Here is a 21,139-nt window from a genome sequence, read left to right on the forward strand (position 1 = left end):
CAGTGACCTCTGCTTTGAATTAAAAATTCTTCAGGCCGCCCATCTTTGCTTATTGCTAAGAATTGTCATTGTTGCCTTTGTCAATGTAAAAGTTAAACAGTTGCAATACATCCTGAAGTTAAGATCTTAAATTTCATTAGGGTCTGCTCATTCCATGCCATACTACAGAGGCTTTCCAGTCTCAAGAAGCTATTTGCATATTCTCTGGGTGGAACTGGATACATTGCCATCCAATCTGTGTTGATTGCTCTACTTGGAAAACACTCCCAGTGTCACTTAATTTTTAGAATTCCCACACTGGAACTCTCCTCTTAGCCTATAGTGTCTCAAATATAATCACCTGAAAAACATAATGTGAAATTAATCTTATTTCCAAACTTGTAACAAGAAAGAACTGTGATGGTTTCACTTAAATGTGGAATGATTTTGGTTTAAAGTCAGTTTGCACTTAATTTTAGAGTAAGTCATAGGTGGGAACTCTGACCAGCCTTTTTTAAGATTCAGGAGGAAATGGTGTCTTTTAGTGATCACTAACAGCTGGAGAAGATCTCTGGGGGACACACAATTGATCCTCAAATTATCCTGTGGGGGTTGCCCTTGTCATCAAGACAATGTATTTACGTGTAACAATGAATGCAGATTTTGTAACAATTTGGTATTGCCATGGATTTGTTACCTATATCTTCTTAATTGCACAGTGATCACACCTTCTAGGTAAATACCTAGAAAAGCTAAACTTTTCTGATGTCATTGCATCAATTGAGCAGTGGGATCTAAAAGCTACAAAGAGACAAGATAAAGCAGAACAAGGATCCACACTAATTGCATTACCTCACAACAATTAAAAATTTCAGAAAGGGAGTGAGAGCCATTTTTCTCATTTGCAAGGATTGTTTTAACTATTCAAAAGCTGAAAGAGGAAGTTACACTTAAGTTGGGGAACTATTCCCATGGATGTATGGAATTAAGAGAGAACACTGCATTGGAACGGACTTGAGAAATTTCTAGCTAAACATGATCTAAATATTAATGTATAATTGCAAGAGATACAGATTTTTACAGAAAATAGACAGGATTCTGGGCAGTTTCATAAGCAAGTGCCTGAGAGAAATTTTGGGCATTGGATAGATTGGAAAAAACTTCCCAAGTTATTCTATACCAGAAATTGACGGCAGAGCTCTATATGCTTTCTGCGCATTTGTTAGATGTGAACATAGGAAGAAGCTTCTTTTTGTGGCCTAATAAGTCTATGCAAGGAGATGGTGACATCTAAAAATTACTGTGAACTCGTAGCTGCAAGTGTGAGATGGCAAATCTCTGCACCAGAGAGCAGGTGAAAGGAACAGGAGACAGAGAGGGAGAGAGAGGAATGAAAGATGAGGTTTTGTGTTTCTCTTCTACACAAAAAAGACCAGTCAGGAAAGATGAGGGGATGTAATCCTAGTTTACAATGTGTCTGTATGTGAAAGAATGACTTGAATATGAACATTCAGTGTACTTTTTATTACTCCTGCTTATATAATAGAAGTTTTCTGTTGTTTTTTTTAAATTACTGTCTGAAACTTAGAAGACAAGTAGCTTCCTGTCCATTTAACTATTAGGCTGCTTTACTGTACTTTGAAAGAACATACATGTGAATTATTGTTCTGCCAATTGACGGGGTTAACACAAAGGACACAGACACCAAGCTAAAGAAAAAGGCTTATTTTACTTTAGTTTAAAGCAGCAGAAATAATAAGCAAGGTGATGCACCTAGACATTACTGTTTAAAGCAGCAGAAAGAATAAGCAAGGTAATGCACCTAGACATTACTACATAAAGCTGGCTATAGTGATTAAGAAAGGTACATCACCAGTTGCCCTCCTGCTTTCCCATCCCCCCGCCCCGTGCACCAGCTGGGGAGCCCCGTCCCAGCGAAGGGTCGCAGAGCCTTTCCCGGCAGCTGGGAAGTCCCACGCAGGGCGTCCGCTCGTAGGGGAGGTCTGCGTCTGTGCTGGGAGAGGGCCCGGCTTTTGTACAGTTTAACAAACAAGTCTAAACAAAATGCACAGGAGATATCTGGTAGATTGACGTGCCTCACTCAGGCGTGTCCGGATCTGGCCAGGATCCGGGCATGTCTGAGGAGTTTCTGTTTTTCTTTACATTTGGGATTCATAGTTACTTCATATTGTTTACTTATAGTTCCCAGGGATGCGTTTTTACACTGATAAAATGCTGGTTGCTTCCTTCTGCTGATAAGATGCTGATTGCTGGTTGGGGAATTCACTCAGAAGTCAACTTTGGTTTGAGGCCTATTGTTTGGGCCCCTTTTTGTTTCAATCGGTCCTTTGACTTATGAGTGAAGATCACGACCCTGTTGGAAGAGCCCAATATGTTCACTCTGTCCGTTTGATACAATACCATACATAACAATTATATAAAGTAATAATAATAATGATAACTAACAATATTACAAGAGGATGTATTAAGAAATTCAACACTTGGGTTGCAGAGGATGAATACCCAGTAAAGATGTCCCACCAGTGGTGTGCAGTCTCCTTCTCCATCTGGCTAGCTAGCGACATTCGTTGATTCTTTGTGATTACAGTCTGTATCACAGAGTCTGACAGAGTTTTATTTCGTTGTTCCAGGTGTCATCGCAAATGTTCTGATTGTTCCATGATGGTTTTCAGTGGAGTCAGGGATAAGCTGATTCCATTAAGTCCTAAGCCTTGGGGATGCCAGTACATGGTTAGTTGTTCTTCATGCGTTGAATAAAAAGTATACATCTCTCCGTGCCAGATGAGATAGAATACATTTCTGAGGCATCCCGAAAATGGAGTAGTTAGATTATACATTTCTATAAGATTTTTATCATTTGTTACCATACAAACATGCTTAGCACTGATTTCTACAAACATATCAAAGCTTTTGGGCAAAATTGTCCATTTACACAGATTCACTGAATATTTCAATAAACTGAGTACCGAAAGTAACATTGGCTATGATACAGGCAGAATTGGCTTTGCAACGGAAATTATCCTGTTGTCTTGTCTTGGTTGCACTTTTCCATTGCCACCTAAGCGGTTGTCGTGGTTTAGGCCTGATTGGCAGCCAACCACAATGCAGCATCTCTCTCTCCCTTCCCCTCCGGCAATGAGAAGGGACAGAGAGCCAGGCTTGGGGTTCAAGATAGGACTGGGATGGGGGAAAATCCCCCTTTTATGATCACGAGCAAAAGGCAGACTCGTTAGGGGAAGGAAAAAAAAGAACATACATTTATTACAGACACTAACAACACATAACAGAGTAGGACAGTGAGAAGCATTGCCACATCTTGAGAACACCTTCCCCCCACCCCTCCCTTCTCCCCGGGCTCAGCTCTGCTCCCGATATCTCTACCTCCTCCCCCAGTGGTGCAGGGGCAGGGAATGGGGGGTGCAGGCAGTGCTGCCGCTTCCTTCATGTTCGGTGAGGGGAGTGTCCAAAACTTGTTCCTCCTGCTCCATCGTGGTCCCCCTCTCACAGGAGACAGTCCTCCACAAACTTTCTCCGACATGAGTCCCTCCCACGGGCCGCAGCATTCCCCACACTGCTCCGTCATGGGTCACTAACTCCCTCCGACTGGATTCCCTCCCACGGCTGCAGCCCTTCCCGAGCTGCTCCAGCGTGGGACACCCCCGCATGCTGCAATCCTCCCAGCACTGAATTACAGCAGCGGGGCTGCCTTTTCCCATGAGACCCCGGCCTTCTTCGGGCACAGAACCTTGATCAGCTGAGCAGGAACAACAGGCTGTAAATCAATGTCTGCTCCACCGTAGATCTTCATGGGTGGCAGGGTGGGCCGCCCTGCCGTCTCACCACAGGATACAGGGGGGTCTCTGCTCCGGCACACCTCCCCCCCCCTTTCTTCCTCCGTTCCTCCACTGACCTTGGTGTTCACGCAGCTGCCGCACCTCCTCCTCTCCAGTCCCCCTGCATGTCACCACGTCCCTTCTTAAATACGTTATCGCAGAGGCGCAGCCGATTGGCTCAGTTTCCCAAACAGAAGTGGAGCTGACGTGGAGCTGGGGGAGCTTCGAGAAGCTTCTCACAGGGGGCCGCCCCGATAGCCCCCTCCCCTGCCACCAAAAAACTCCACCACTCACTCAACCCAGGACAGCGGTGTCTCTCGTGGACCTTCCAGTGGCCATCCTGGTGTGAAAGCCTTTCCCAAATGGACCATGATGATACACAGGCAAATCCACCTTAGCAGGATCTAAAAGATAGAATCTTAAGACATCTAGTTATTCTCGCAGATAACATTTAGTCGCAGGAACATATTCCCATTTTTCCTGTCCAGGTTTCATGATTAAAACAGTATTGTCTTTTCCTGTGGCTATTCCTTCAGCTGGTTCAGGAGGTCCGCTTGAACTCTGGACCCATACTTTAGCTCCGTTATTGAAATTAGTTGATCCAAACCCTTTATCTCCATGAACAGTGGTGACTTGAGGTGGATCCCCTTTTTTCACAATTGCTTTCAAAACTGGCAATATCAATAGTTGTGCGAGTTTTGGGTAGTATTTCCCGATGCCCACAATGCCACTGAATTCCTAAAAATTTTACTGTTTGGGATGGTTCTTGAATCTTGTTAGGATTAATTTCCCAACCTTTCTGTCTCATATGATCTACCACCTATTCAAGTATTTGTTGCACTTCCTTCTCATCGTTTCCCTGATTTAGGATATCATCAATATAATGCACTATTTGCATATGAGGAGGCAATTTTATCTTATCCAGATGCTCAGCCACTGTCCGATGGCAAATGGTTGGACTATGCAGCCATCCCTGAGGCAATCTGGTAAAGGTACACTGTGGTCCCTGCCAGGTGAAGGCAAATTGGTCCTAATGCTCCTCTGCAACTGGGATAGTGAAAAAGGCGTTAGCTAAATCTATTACAGCAGACCAAGTCCCTGGATGCTTTTGAAACTTTTCTATTAAAGTAATAGTATCTGGTACAGCTGCTGTAAGTGGTGGGGTGTGTTTATTTAATTCCCTAAAATCTACTGTCATTCTCCATGACCCATCAATTTTCTTGGCAGGCCATACTGGATTGTTCCAAGCTGTGGTAACTGGTTTCAACACTCCTGCATCTAATAAATCTTTAATTGTCTGTGATATCTCCTCATGCCCTCCTGGAATTCTATATTGTTTCATAGTCACTAATTTAGTAGCAGCAGGAATCTGTACAGGAGGCATTTTCACTTTTCCTACTAAAATTGTTCTAATACTGATATGATTTTTTCACCCCAAACTGGTACTGACCGTCTGGGAGATTCAAAGTTAGTCCCTTCAAAATGTCTATTCCTATTATGTATTCAGGAATGGGGACAATCATGACTGAATACAGTCGTTTTGGGAGGTTTCCTATTTTCATTTCAATTTGAGTTTGTACAGCTTCAATTTGTTTCCCTCCCAGACCTGTAATAATTACAGGTTGTCCTTTAAATTTCTTTGGATTCCCATGTATCAAGGACGCCTCCGCTCCTGTGTCAACTAAGGCTTTTTACTGTTTGTGAGGACCATTTTTTCCAAAATATTTGGACCTCCACATGGGGCCGTCGGTCCTTCCGTGCCCATTGCACTGGAGCTTGGCCATAATTTCATTCCTGTTTACTACGCTGGACAATTTCCCTAGTCTCCTTCCATGGGTATAAATCAGAATACAGCTTCAAATTCTCCCTTTCCCCCAGAACAACTGATCTGCCCACGGAGGGCCCACCCTCTGCAGATGGGAAGTCCCATTGGGGCTCAGGAGGAGGTGCTGTAGGCTGAGTTACCCCTGGATTCCTAGTTTCAGAACTCTGCACTCTCCTGCTAGACTTATTCAGCCCTCTTTGTTTGTATATTCGCCACAGCTCGTTAGCTGGAACACCATCGATCTTTTCACGAGATAGGCCATCCTTCAATAAAGCTGTAAGCATTTCCTTGAGAGAAACTCTGTTCTCACTTCCTTTAGGGCTGTCCCGAGTATCTCAGTTTCCTGCACTTCCTCGGGGGCCCCATTCTCCAAGATCACCTAGCTGCTGTATTTTTTCAATTATTTCATCAGTGGGATTTCCGGTCTCATTAATTGAGTCATTATTACATTTTTATATGCTGGTGGGGCAGTTTTAATCAGTCGGTTTCTATGAGTGACAGACAAGGCAGCTTGCATCATTCTGTCAGGGTCTCCTATAAAGATTGCCAGTTTCATCCCTTCCTCCTTCACCCGCTGTATACCATCTCGCAAAGCATACCAGGGACGTTCCCCACCTGGCCAATCATTCTCCGTGGGGTATTTATTATTACATCCCCGGGCAGCCAAGGTTAACAAATTTGTATCCTGAGGATTATTTCGGAATGCATCTTGCACAAAGGAGTCAGAACTCAAAACTAAAAACTTCCTAGAGTCCCCTCGATCTAGGGTTACCCCTGCTGCTCCCTGATCGTGCAAACGCACCATCCAAGAGAGCAGGGGTTCCCCCGGTCTCTGCTTAAATCTTTCAATTATATCATTTATTTCATGCTGAGTATAATCCTCAATCACACCCCTCCTTACTTGTTGCCCATTAGTATCCAATTCTATTTTCCGTCTCCACATTGGTTTTACATCCACAGGTTCATCTGAGGAACCAGCCTCATCAGAACCTGTAGAATCCCAAATATCTCCACCCCATCTGTCAGGATCCCACTGTACCCCTGCTTCTGAAATCACAGCACGCACGTTCCTACGGTTTACTCGTCCCCTCCTTTTCTTATACTGTGCAATTCTTACTGCAGCTCTTTCAGCTACAGTCTGATAAGGATCCAACTTACCGGCAAGCAACTTGTTTTGACACTGTACCATTACAATTTGATTCTGCCAATCACACATCTGTCGCTCCATGTGGGAGAGCTCTAACAACAGTTTTTCTTTCTGTCGGTGCTGTTTCCGATATGCTGTTAACAAAACCCATCCCCGTCTTCCCGAACACACAATTTCTTTTCCTTTTTCGATAGATAATGTTTGGATACATTTTAATACATCCAGTGGTTCAGCTTCTTTTAGCTGACTTTCCCACTGTTCACATGGTCCTCCGACCTTAGCCCATTCAAGAGCCAGTGAACTGTAAGGAAGGTCTTCCCATCCAGGAATTTCAGATGGAGCTGATTCATTATGTTTAGATTTAAAAAATGACATTTTGTTCTAATCCTGTCCGTGACACCAAATTGGTTCTGCCAGTTGATGGGGTTAACACAAAGGACACAGACACCAAGCTAAAGAAATAGGCTTATTTTACTTTAGTTTAAAACAGCAGAAATAATAAGCAAGGTGATGCACCTAGACATTACTGTTTAAAGCAGCAGAAAGAATAAGCAAGGTAATGCACCTAGACATTACTATTTAAAGCTAGCTATAGTGATTAAGAAAGGTACATCACCAGTTGCCCTCCTGCTTTCCCATCCCCCCGCCCCGTGCACCAGCTGGGGAGCCCCGTCCCAGCGAAGGGTCGCAGAGCCTTTCCCGGCAGCTGGGAAGTCCCACGCAGGGCGTCCGCTCGTAGGTGGGGTCTGCGTCTGTGCTGGGGGAGGGCCCGGCTTTTACACAGTTTAACAAACAAGTCTATACAAAATGCACAGGAGATATCTGGTAGATTGACATGCCTCACTCAGGCGTGTCCGGATCTGGCCAGGATCCAGGCATGTCTGAGGAGTTTCTGTTTTTCTTTACATTTGGGATTTATAGTTACTTCCTATTGTTTACTTATAGTTCCCAGGGATTGTTCCCAGGGTTGCATTTTCACACTGATAAAATGCTGGTTGCTTCCTTCTGCTGATAAGATGCTGATTGCTGGTCGGGGAATTCACTCAGAAGTCAACTTTGGTTTGAGGCCTATTGTTTGGGCCTTTTCTGTTTCAATTATGCATGTTGTTCATTACCATTATTTAAAATAAGATTTCCTTATCTGCCATCATAAAATGACCTAACCAATGAATTTCATAAATATGATTTCTCTTTCTGATACACAAATAAAAATATTTAGTCTGTGATTAGATTTGTATTTTTTTCCTAGTATTTTCAGATGACACTTGTAGTACAGCATTTGTATCTTGAACCTAAGGATTAGATAGTTCCATGCTGCAAACATGAGAAAGTCATCTGTATTGTGTCATTTTTAACTTTCTTAAAGAAAATTCAGCAGCCAAACCCAGTAAATGATAATGCATACAGCCTGGTAAAATCAGTGCATTGCTGGTTGTAAATTTGTTGGTGTTCCAGGTCTGTTTCTGAGAAGCTGGAGTTCTCGTGCATTGGGTTAGAAGAAACTGAGGTGGTTTGTTTTCTGGCTCTTGGGCTTTTTTTCTAATGGGCCATTAATACATTAATATTGTGTTTATACGGAAGTAATCATTAAACTAGCTGTCCTATCCTATTGTTTCTATGCTAGCATGTGTTCAACTATTAAAAGAATAAATTAAAAAAACAAACAAACAAAACCAACAACAACAACAAAAACAAAACAAAACAAAAAAAAAGCAGGACAACAAAAGAAAACCCATATTTAACTCAGTATACCAAGAAATAAGTTCATGATCCAGTTCATGTCTCAACTACTTTCTGTCAGTGTTTCAGGAAAATATGTGGACTACTAGTTTAAAAAAGAAACCCCACCTCCTCCTGCTCCTCCCCACCCCAAAATTCAGTGGTGTGAATGCATTTGTAAGACAGTTTTATTGACTCTTTTCTGGGCACTGTTCAAATCATATTTTGTTAATATTTTCTTTCTTATAGCTTGAATGAACTGACAGCAGCTGGCTTGACAGTTTGTGATTGCTTGGCAAGCACCTCAAGATAGTGCTTATATCGGTTCTTTAGCATGCTGAATTTCTTCTTCACAGGTCTTAGTGTTGCAAGTCCAATTATGTATTCTACTTTTCAGCTTGGTCTCACTGTTTGACAGCCATTGTTTTGTGAGTGTGGCAGTGGGCTCATCAGATGATAGTCCCTTAGAACAATTGTAGCCTTCAGGGAGGAGAAAGGCTGGAGGAAGGAAGAAAAACTTCCAGGCAGATATACACAAGTGGTTGGGCTTAGTAGCAACAGCCACTATAGTAGCTGTCCTTCAAAAATAAACAATCTTTAATTGCTGAAGTGATGGGAGAAATAATACTGGTCTACATTAAAATCAAGACTATTCTAATCATAGGGAAACTGAAGTTCTATTGACTCCCTACCATCTGTTTTGGATATTTAGATACCTTATACAGAGAGTCATACTTGCACACCACACCCACTAGAAGGCATCTTACAACTGTGTATACCGTGGGATTTTCCTGAAGTTTATTTAACTCGCAAAGAGATGAAGAGGTGTACTACCACCTTTTTTTTTTCTTTTTTTTTTTTTCTTTTTTTTTAGTATACATTTTGGTGTTGAAGGAACTGAGAATACTGTTACACTGCTGCTTCTAGGAGTGGAGTTAGTTTAGATAGAGATAGATGGATAGTGGAGTTAGTCTAGATAGAGATAATGTGTCCCTCACTTTTTTCTGGAATACCATCTCCACTATGAAGTCCTTAAGGTCACTAAATAATAAGCTTGGATTTATTGGAAGTAGTACCTCCACAGTATCTATGACCACTTACATGAGACAGCACTGCTTTGTAGCTTTGCATGCTGGGCATTCGTATGGTGGTATCAGTGACTCCTGAAGGAATTTATAGGCTTTTATTAACTTTTTTTCCAGCAGCACCAAAAAACTTTCTGGCTGCCCTGCCATTTTCAGTTCCTGGAGCATCCATTCATGCTTTTTGACAAAGTACATTTAAATAAAATGAAAACAAGAGAATCATGTACATCTGTTCTTAGACACCCCCCCTCACAGAGATTTGTTTTTTGTGTTTTTTTCTCTTGCTAATGGCAGTCCTGATGACAGATGTGACCTGTTCTTTTACCTTCATTTACAGACAGCAGTCTGAGGCACTAGTTAATTTAGTGAATGCCTGTATGTGGCTACATGTCTTAAAGGATTTTTCTTTTTCTTAATAATTGATTACATCATTGTTCTTTTAACAGCTTTTTTTATTCTCTCTCTCTTCTAGCAAATGCCAGATGTGAACGTAACCTGGGATGGAGAAGTCTGCAGGCAACTGCAGTCCATTGACATTTCTATTGCTGTGGCAACAGACCGAGGTCTCATTACACCAATCATAAAAGATGTTGCTACCAAGGGAATAAAGGAAATTGCTGCCTCTGCAAAGGTAGGTCTTAAATGTACAGTAGGCTGAGGAATATAGTAGCTAGATAGTTTTTGCAGCAGAAAATGTAGCATGACCCAGATACACATCATTAATAACAAGAGCAATTTCAAAATGGATCTAAAGCACTTTCAGCGTTCCTTAGACTTTACAATTATTATTCATTTTGCAATTCTGTTAATTTTTAGTTAACAATAATTTAGCCATCATGTTATTTGGTTGAATGCTGGCTAGACTGTTTGAAAAATAAACCTGTACAGACTTCTGCAATTTAATATAATTATATTTCTTTATCTAGCTTTCTCATGAGGATTAATGTTAACTTCTTCAGTGTTTCCAGTCTTTGGGTTTGAGATTTTGGGTTTGAGATTGATCCTTTTTTTTGTCATTTAATGGCTGATTATCAGAGGCCTACAGTATCTGGGGAATGCAATGGAAGTAGCTTTTTGAGACATAAAACTGTCCAAAAACTAGACACAAGCTGCACATTATAAATTTTTGTTTTTTATTGAAAACTACAGGAATTGTAATAGTCTGTGGTGGTAGAGGGGAAGAATCAACAAAGTTGTAACAGAAAAAGGTGTGTCATGCCACAAAACATTCATAATTGTATGTTTTTAAAATTTTTCCAGTCCATATTGCTTGCTTCATGTTGAATGTGTTGTGAAAGCAAATCTTTTCACTAATGCAATAGCCAACCAAGGAGGAAGGTCAGCTGAGTTTGTTACATTATTCTGTGATTAGTGATAGAATGACAAGAAGAAAACATTGAGAAGTGAAGTATAGACTGTGCTTTCTTTATCATACCCAATACCTTTGATACTAATGCAGTATTACAAACCTCTCCTACCATAAAGTAGTGTCCTGTAGTTCCCATAATGGGAGTCTGTGCTTGCATTATGTTTAATAGGGCCATGATAAAATAAGCATTCCCCTTTCATTTAAAACGGAATGTGTTTAATCTAACTCACACTACTCAATATGGAAGTCATTGGGTCACATAGATTGCAGGTGTCCACACCAACATAATTTTGCTTTTCATCTTCTTCACTGAATTATTGAAATAAATGGGTACCTGACATGCACATGTGGGAGGCACAAACTGAAACTGCAGCTACTTCTTTACCTGTATCCCTGTAGTTTAGCAGATACTTTCTTTGTGTAGATTACTTATATGTCCCCTTCTGCTGCATGTTAATTTTAACTTCCTTACAGATCACGTGCATCCTAGCACCATATTTTCATCATTCAAATAATGCAATAGCACATATGCATTATGTTCATATTGACCCAGTTGTGTGAATGCTGTTCCCATGTGTATTGTCCTCTGGTTCACTAATTATCCAGAGATGAATAAAAGCCTAAAATAAAATTCAGTGTGTCCTTTGAACTTCTTAATTCATAGTAAGGGTGTCAGAGTTTTGTAAAACTTGGTGTAAGCCTGAATTATTTGGGGGGGGGAAGGAGAAGAAAAGGTAAATTCCTAGGAAGAACATGGGAAAAATCCTAGAAAACAGCAGTAGCATTCCTAAAAAGTGAGTGGTAAATTCCTAGAAAACAGAGGGGATTCATGCAATAATATTCTCCTCAGAAAGTTTCACAAATGTGAGGTATTACTTTTTTTCATATTGTAATAGAGTAGATTTTGGTTTTTATTCTCTTCCACAGAAATTTCCCTAACATAATAAAATTATTGGAAACTATCATTACTTTTATTCTTTTTACCAGAAGGAAAATATAAACAGACTTGTGTTGCTTTTATTAGTCTTCCCAGAAGCAGATCTGAGTCTATTTTCCTGACTGTGCTTTTGGAAACAGTTATTTTTCTTAAAATGTCATAATACTGCAATTGCCACAATGCAACATTTTCCATGTGATTTTCGAAATGTGGAATAAATATGATACAAGCCAAAAACACTAAATGTATTCTGTATGGATAGGACAGATCATCTGTCCTGCATATATTCCCACTTCAGTCTCTGCTGTCAGTTGAAGAGCTCCTGATTTTGAAAAGGTTGCTACTAATGGAGAAGTCATCTGGCACCTTTTCCATTGGGTACTCACAGAGTGTAAGGAACATGTCGGTGGCTGAAGAACTGTCCCTTCACCCACCATTTCTCTTGAGGTCCGCACAGTCCTTTCTTCCTTATGTGACACCTACTGTAAGAATTATTCATTCTGATTCCCACTAAGGATTCCATCTAAGGAGACCACTGAGCTAGAAACACCCTAGGTGTGGATAAAGTTCCTTTTCTCTGTGATCTTACCTTAGAACATAGCATGAACTCCTGGAACTTCTTTTTTGAACAAAACTTCTATGGACAGTTCCTTCTGTTTAGAAGTAGAAAAGTCTCACAAATGAACTGGAGGTCACAGGAAGGGTGGTCTTTAGGGTACTTAAATGCTTAGCTGGAATAAATATATTCTCTCAATCTACTAAAAAGTTCTAAAGTGGTGCATGGCAGTTTCTTTAATAAAATATGTTAAGAATACTGTGAATTTCTCATCAGTATTTTGATAGAAATTTTTATAATCTAAAAACACCAGAGGGAATGGTGGGTCCATTGTGGAAACTGGAGCAAGGTTTGTGAGATGAGAGAACAGATTTTATTAAACAGCCAGTATCATTGGGAAAATTAAGTTTTGTATCCCAGTCTCTTTGCTAAATCATTGCAGCTGCAGCAACAGTGTTGCTGAGGTGCTTCCCTAATTCCAAAAGCAGATGACTTTTTAATGGCTGTATGGTATTTACCATGTCTTACTGAAGTAAAAAGAATAAGTCTATTAAAACACTTCCTCTCTCCTTTTTCTTCTTTCATTTTACTTAGGCTCTAGCAAAGAAAGCAAGAGATGGAAAGCTGTTACCAGAAGAGTACCAGGGAGGATCTTTTAGGTAAAACTCTCTAGCAGCATTCAATACGTGCAGTGTGGGTTCAGAACTGTTTTATCCTCAGCTGTTCCACAGTGTGTTAATGCATTGCCTTTTAAAGTCTTGCTCCATTTAGGATGACACTCCATATGATGTTTCTGAGGGCCAAACCTAGGCAGAATGTCCTGTATCAGGGGAAACAAATATCTTGGTACAGGTTTATTTCATCTAAGCCTGGTGTGAAATTTGTTTTTTCATGCTGAGATTGATCTGACTTTTATTTTTGCATCTAATTTTTCCCAATTGCAGAAGAATGTTGGGGTTTTTGTTTGTTTGTGTTTTCAATTGCACTCTGGAATTAGAAAAACCCATTGATAATAGTTTTAAAATAAATATTTTAAAATGAGTTATTTGACAGAGGTATAGCAACAGTGATGTGCAGTTTGTCTTCAGTTCACTCTTCAGAGAAATTTCTCAAGAGGGACAGAAAGAAGTTACAGCAAATTTGTGTTATTAACTCTTACAGTTTACTTCTAACTGAAACATTAAAAACTCAGTAGATCAATTTTACATAGTATATATTTAGTATTTTTTCTATAATACATAATCTGCAAGAGCTAGTGAACTCAGTAATGAGAAGTAAATAGCGTGTGTAAAACATTAGCATAAATGTAGTGACACTGTTGCACAATTGATTTCTCAGCTGACTTTTTACATTCCCCAAGTTTCTAATATTTTAATGTATTCTGTGACACAGTATCATCAAGCAACATTTTTTGTTACATAAACTTTAGCTTAGCTCATTTTTTTGTCAATTTTTTAAAAGCCAATTCTGAATGCTTATGTTAATCATATCTTCTATAATAGATTATTTGTCATGAGAGTAATACTACAGACTTTTGCAGAAACATTGCTGTAATGTATATTAATGTGCCTGAGTTGCAACTGTCTGGAGTATGTGGCTCTCGTGCTGGAGGACTGGTCAAAAAAATCTCCAAGCCTTTCAGCAGAAAAAATCATATGGAAATGCAGCAGTGGAAGTTTGGATGTCTTCATCAACACAGATGGCCTCTGAGAGTGAATAACTGTGGGTATTTCACTGATAACAGAAGGCAGTAGTGAGAACAGCTGTGTGAGATTTGACCAGGTGGATCATCTGCTCAGCATGGTAGCAGAGCTATGAGAGAAAGTAGAAAGGTTAAGGAGCATCAAGGAGTCTGAGAAATAGATAGGCTGGTGGAACAATGCTCTGCCCTCTCTGAGACAAACAGGAGCAGCCACCAGAAAAAAAACAAGATCAAGGGGATCCTGTATTCTCGCCCTGCCAGGCTGAAGGCGGTAGCTTAAAAGGACAGAAGTAAATGGAGGTAAATCCATGCTCAGGGCTGCAGGTGAACCCACTCCTTGCCCACCTCACCTTCCCAGGTGCCTCTGTCCAACAGGTATGAGGCACCGGATGTGGAAGGCCAGTCAATGGATGATGTGGATGATGGACCGTCCATACCACAGGTGTTGCCAAGGTCAGAAAGGCCTACTGCCCTGTATCATGACCACCTCCACGAGGATGACAAGATGAGTTATAGTTGTAGGTGACTCCCTTCTGAGGGGAACAGATGGTCCAATATGCCAGACAGATCATTCTCTTCAGGAAGTCTGCCTCCCTGGGGCCCAGGTTAAGGACATCACTAGGAAACTTCCTGTCCTGGTATGGCCCTCAGACTAATACCCGTTAATGCTCTTCCGCATGGTTGGCAATGAAGCCATAACAAATAGTTCAGGAGTGATCAAAAGAGACTTCAGGGCCTTGCGGCAGCTGGTAAGGGAATCTGGAGCAATATTCCAGTTGCGGGCAGTGACTTTGGAAGAAACAGTCTATTAATATATGGCTCCGTGGCTGGTGTTGCCACCACGATTTGGGGTTTTTTGATAATAGAATGGCCTACATAGCACCCAGTTTGCTGGCATTAGATGGGATTCACCTTTCTCAAAGGGAAAAGAGGGTCTTTGCTCGCAAGGTAGCAGGGTTCATTGGCAGAGCCTTAAACTAGACTTGAAGGGGGAGGGGGATACTATCAGGCTCGTCCATGACCAACTGTGGGATGACATGCCAAGGTTAGAGGGATGGGGCACTAGCAAGGGCCCTCAGCCTGTTGCTCCGAGACATGCTGGCTACAGGAGCACAGTGGAAGTCATACAGAGATGAGCCAGGGGCTCCTGAGGTAGAAGGAAACAACAAGGAAAGAGCAGTGAAATACCTCACAGGAATTAAGGGGTGTTCCTCTAAGAAGGTGACAGAGCCAACAGCCCAGCTGAAGTGTCTCTACACCAGTGTATGCGGCATGGGCAACCAACAGGCAGACTTGGAAGCCACAGCGCTGCTAGAAAGCTACAACCCAGTTGCCATTACTGAAGCTTGGTGGGGTGAATCCCATGGCTGGAGTGCAGCTATTGAAGGCTATAGTCCATTCAGAAGGGACAGGCAAGGAAGGAGGGGTGGAAGGTTTGTCCTCTACATCAAGAAATGTATAGAGTGTGAAGAGCTGTCTCTGAAGAATGGCCACGAGCAGGTTGAAAGCTTATGGGTAAGAATTAGAGACCAAGGCAACAAAGGGAACCTTGTGGTTGGTGTGTACTCCAGGCCGCCTGACCTGGGTTTGAGTGAGTGGTGGGGTTTTTTGGTCAAGGGGAGCCTACGGACACTTCCTCCAGCTACAGGAGGCATCGGGCTCACAGGCTCTCGTCCTGCTGGGGAACTTCAACTGGCCTGACATCTGCTGGGAAAGTAGCAGCGTGATCTATACGCAATCCAGAAGCTTCTTCAGCCAGGCAACAGACAGCCCTCCCAGAGGGAATGTGATACTGGACCTGATGGTCACCAGTGCAAGTGAACGTTGATGTCAAGATGTGAGGCAGACTGGGCTGCAGTGATGATGCACTGGTGGAGTTCTCAGTCTTGAGAGGTATGGGTCAGGCAAAGGGTAAAGTCAGGACCCTGGATTTTAGGAAAGCAAACTTCCAGCTGTTCAGGGAGTTAGTCAATAGGATCCCCTGGGAAACTGCCCTCAGGGATGAGGGGGCAAAACAGAGCTGGCAGGCATTTAAGGATGCTTTCCACAGACCTCAAGAGCTCTTGATCCCCAGGTGTAAGAAATGGGGAAGGAAGGCAAGAGACTCTTATTTGACCAGAGACAGGTCAAATGAAAGGGCAGGAAGGAAATGCACAGGCAGTGGAACCAGGGACAGGCATCCTCTGGAGTATAGGGACACTGCCTTGTTGTGTAGGAATGGGGTCAGGAAGACCAGGGCATGGCTAGAGCCGAACTTGGCAAGGAACACAAAGAATAAGAAGGACTTCTGCAGGTATGTCAGCCAGAAAAGGAAGGTCAAAGAAAGCGTACCACTCCCTGATGAGCAAGAGCGGCACACTGGTAACAATGGACAAGGAGAAGGCTGAGGTACTCAACAACTTTTTTGCCTCAGTCTTCACTGGCAACCTCTCTTCTCACACCTCTGGAGTGGATGGACCTCAAGGCAGAGACTGGGGGAGCAGAGTCCCTCCCACTGCAAGAGAAGATCAGGTTCATGACTACCCGAGGAGCCTGAACATACATGTAGGTCTATGGCACCCGACAAGATGTATCCCAGAGCCCTGAGGGAACTGGCTGATGTAGGTGCCAAGCCACTCTCCAGGATATCTGAAAAGTCATGGCAGCCGGGGGAAGTCCCCAGTGACTGGAAAAAGGGAAACATTGCACCCATTTTTTAAAAGGGTAGAAAGGAGGACCCTGGGAGCCACCAACCTGTCAGCCTCACCTTTGTGCCTGGGAAGATCATGGAACAGATCCTCCTAGCAGTTATGCTAAGGTACATGGAGGGCAGGAACGTGATTTGACACAACCAGCATGGCTTCACGGAGGGAAAGTCTTGCCTGACCAACCTAGTGGCCTTCTGTGATGGAACATCAGTGGACAAGGGAAGAGCTACGGAAGTCGTCTGTCTGGACTTCTGTAAGGCCTCTGACATGGTCCCCCCGACATCCCTCTCTCTAAATTGGAGAGAGATGGATTTGATGGGTGGACTATTTGGTGAATAAGGAATTGGCTAGATGGTTGCATCCAGAGAGTAGTGGTCAATGGCTCAATGTACAGGTGGAGGTCAGTGATGAATGATGTCTCTCAGGGGTCCATACTGGGACTAGTACTGTTTGATATGTTATCAATGACATAGTGGAATCGAGTGCACCTTCAGGAGGTCTGCAGATGACACTAAGCTGAGTGGTGCAGTTGACACGCCTGAGGGACGGGATGCCATCTGAAGGGACCTGGACAAGCTTGAGAAGTGGACCTGTCTGAATCTCTTGAGGTTCAACAAGGCCAAGTGCAAGGTCCTGCAGCTGGGTTGAGGCAATCCCAAGTATCAATACAGACTGAGCAATGAAACAACAGAGAGCAGCCCTGTGGAAAAGGACTTAGGGGTACTGGTGGATGAAAATAGGGGCATGAGCCAGCAATGTGCACTCACAGCCCAGAAAGCCAACTGTGTCCTGGGCTGCATCAAGAGAAGAGTGGCCAGCAGGTCGAAGGAGGGGATTCTCCCCCTCTGCTCCGCTCTGGGGAGACCCCCCTGCAGTGCTGGGGCCAGCTCGGGGGCCCCCAACAGCAGAAGGACACGGAGCTGCTCGAGCGGGGCCAGAGGAGGCCATGGAGATGCTGGGGGGGCTGGAGCAGCAACCCTGGGGGGCCGGGCTGAGAGAGTTGGGGGGTTCAGCCTGGAGAAGAGAAGGCTCCGGGGAGACCTTCGAGCGGCCTCCCGGGCCTTAAAGGGGGGACAGGAGAGGGGGGGAGGGACTCTGGATCAGGGGGTGTGGGGATAGGATGAGGGGTAATGGTTTGAAATTGAAAGAGGGCAGATTTAGATTAGATATAAGGAAAAATCTTTTCCTGTGAGGGTGGTGAGACGCTGGCCCAGGGTGCCCAGAGCAGCTGTGGCTGCCCCCTCCCTGGAAGGGTTCAAGGCCAGGTTGGACGGGGCTGGGAGCCCCCTGGCCTGGGGGAAGGGGGCCCTGCCCGGGGCAGGGGGGGTGGAACTAGATGACCTGTAAAGGTCCTTTCCAACCCAAACCATCCCATGATTCTATGTTCATAGGAGAAAGGTGTGAATAGGCTTTCCTATGCCTGAGTGATATCTAGATGCCCAAATTGTGTCACTTGGCTATCAGTAGCCACTGTAGTTTAAAAGTTGTGAGGTTCAATCTAAAGGACATTTGACACAGAACAAAGACAGGCAAAGTTTATTTGAAGATACCAGTTTCCTGTCCTCTTTTCTGCCTTTAGTGTGTGGAATGCAAGGGTATATTGTTGTAAAGAAATTAGACTTTTAAAAAGGTGCATTATTTGTAATTGCAAAAATCCCAAAGCCTTGGGAGTCTGAACGTGCTCAACAGAAATTCAGTTCAGATCTATTTAGAAGTTAATGGGTTTGGCCTTGGGAGAGAATTAGGTCATAGTAGTCACTGAATATAAATTATTTCTTCTATGGGATGTATAATTTCTGATAGTACTGGTAACTCTTTTCTCTTTCATTTAGTATTTCCAACCTGGGCATGTTTGGCATCAATGATTTCACTGCAGTCATAAACCCTCCGCAGGCCTGCATCCTGGCTGTGGGCCGAGCAAGACCAGAGCTCAAGATTGTGGAAGATGAAGAAGGGAATGAGAAACTTAAGCGGCATCAACTCATGACAGTGACTCTTTCAAGTGATGGTCGGGTGGTAGATGATGAACTGGCTTCAAAGTTTCTGGAGACCTTGAAAGCCAACATAGAGAATCCGATGCGACTTTCCTTGTATTAAACTCAGTGAAGATTGCTTCTTATTTTGACAACATAGATAGCTGTTACGTACTTGGGATTATTTTTCTGTATAGAGGAGTAAATAGCTACTGTGAGATGGACAGTTAAAATACTTAACTTATTAAATTAAAATGAAAACATATTAATTTTCATGGGTTTAGTCTTTTGCAATGACCAGGTTTTGTAGCTAAAAGACTTTAACATACTACAGTTCTTCAAACACTGAGTACTAATGGCACATCACGTTTGCATGAAAAAGTCAATCCCTTCTGTAAAGGAAAATTCAAGAAAACTTTATGAAATTTAGGAGGGTATCATAGAATAGTTTGGGTTGGAAGGGACATTTAAAGGCCTTCTAGTTCCCCATACACCACACCTCCCCCCACATCAGCAAAAAGCAGGGACATCTTCAACTACATCAAGTTGCTTAGAGCCTTGTCATATCTGACCTTATACATTTTCAGGGATGGGGCATCTATCACCTCCCTGGGTAGCCTGTGCCAGTGTTTCACCACCCTCATTGTAAACAATTTCTTCCTTATATCTTGTCAAAATCTGTCTTTTAGTTTAAAACCATTACCCCTTGTACAATAACAACAGGCCCTGGTAAAGTGTCCCTCCCCATCTTTCCTGTAGATCAGGTCTTTCCTGTGCTCAGGTGGGATGCTTTATTCAAGGACTAAATATCTAGCTTTAGAGTGAGGAAAGCAAGAATCGTAATTGAGCAAAGTGCTGCTATGAGTCCCAGTCAATACCGAGGTAACTGAGTAGCTAAATTATAATACTACAGTAGAAAGTTTTTCAATTTACAGAAGACTTCTCTGGCATGTTGTGCCATCCAAATTAAATTGAAATAAGGTTTATAGGATTTTGACAGTTACTTCAATGGTTTCCTACTAAGAGCAAAGAAATTACAAACCAAAAAAGTTTTGGTTTAATTTCATTTATATTGCAGATATAACACTTCTTTATCTTCTTTTTTTCTATAAGCTACATTGAAGAAAACAAGATGACTGCAGAGATGAATAGGGAAAAGAAATTACAGGAAATTCCAAGACACTAAATTAGAACATAGATAAAGTAACCAGTTGAAATCTATGGCTTCATTCATATAATTAGAACTTATTAAAACACATTTAAACTGTAGATGCATCTATTTTTTCCAGTATTTTAAGATGACTGCACAATCTAATGCCTTGCATAGGGGTAGAGAGGAGAATAAACTTGTCTGAATAAATGTATTCTCCCTGAAGGATGGAATCTCAGTGGTGTTGATTTTTAGTTTTTGATGGAACCAACGTTTATTGAAAACAACATTTTGTGTTAAAAAATTAATAGCTTTTCTTTGACTTAATTTGGGAACAAGTACACTTTATAAATTTAAAGTTGCCCCAACTCAGATACCTTCTTCAGTACCACAAAACATTACAAATACATTTTTTTAAGGTGCTCTGTGGTATATTGTGGTTAACTTAAAAACCAAGATAGTTGCAGCAGCAGTATTGTGATGAAAAACTAGCTGTGATCTCTTAATCTCATAGAGGTTCCAGTATGAATGGTCAACTTTTGCACACTGAATATTTTCTGAGTAATGCTCTTCTTTGCATGGATAGAATAAAGATGTAAGTAGAAAGTTTTTCATTGTTAGTGTATATTGAATTGTAACTCAGAGGCTTAAGTGCATTGACCTGAAGTTTAAATTAATGGAAGTGGATTGTTTTTTGTCTTATTTATAAATATGGAACCACATACTGTATGTGTTTGCTATGAAATAACTGCATTTACAGGACCTGGTGAGAATACAGATTGTGAGTATAATTCTGGTAGTTTGTCTTATTCTAGTTTGTACAAGTACTTTTTTTTTATACGTTTTCAGAACTTGTTTGAGCTGCTAATTGCAAGACAAAACCTTTAGTTAATACTGAATTGAGAGTTTTTGCTAAGTAAGTTTGCTTCTTTGGCTTATTCTGGTATCATAATTTTCATAAACTATTAATCAAACAGTAGAAAGATACTCTGATTACCAAATCTCATTTATTGTGCAATAATGGACATATCCGTTCTGTATTTCCAGGAGTTTTTCACTGATGTATTATACTCAAAATTGGGTGCTGAAGATTTTTTTGCAATTTTAAATTATTAACCATGAATTCTTCCGAAGTTGTTTGTCAATCCCATATTAC

The 21,139-nt window shown here is 42.0% G+C and overlaps 1 protein-coding gene across 1 annotated transcript in view; it reads left to right on the forward strand.

Moving 5' to 3' along the window:
- Positions 1-20,208, forward strand: part of PDHX (pyruvate dehydrogenase complex component X) — a 72,650-nt gene extending 52,442 nt beyond the window's left edge. Inside the window, exons 9-11 of the mRNA XM_033010807.2 lie at positions 10,082-10,240; positions 13,066-13,130; positions 18,693-20,208. Coding sequence (XP_032866698.2) covers positions 10,082-10,240; positions 13,066-13,130; positions 18,693-18,957 — 489 coding nt within the window. The 3' untranslated portion in view covers positions 18,958-20,208. The remainder of the gene's footprint in view (positions 1-10,081; positions 10,241-13,065; positions 13,131-18,692) is intronic.
- The last annotated feature ends 931 nt before the right edge of the window (positions 20,209-21,139 follow it).

The sequence above is a fragment of the Tyto alba genome, unplaced genomic scaffold, assembly GCF_018691265.1.
Source record: "Tyto alba isolate M040663 unplaced genomic scaffold, T.alba_DEE_v4.0 Super-Scaffold_18, whole genome shotgun sequence".
In the NCBI taxonomy this organism is placed as follows: domain Eukaryota; kingdom Metazoa; phylum Chordata; class Aves; order Strigiformes; family Tytonidae; genus Tyto; species Tyto alba.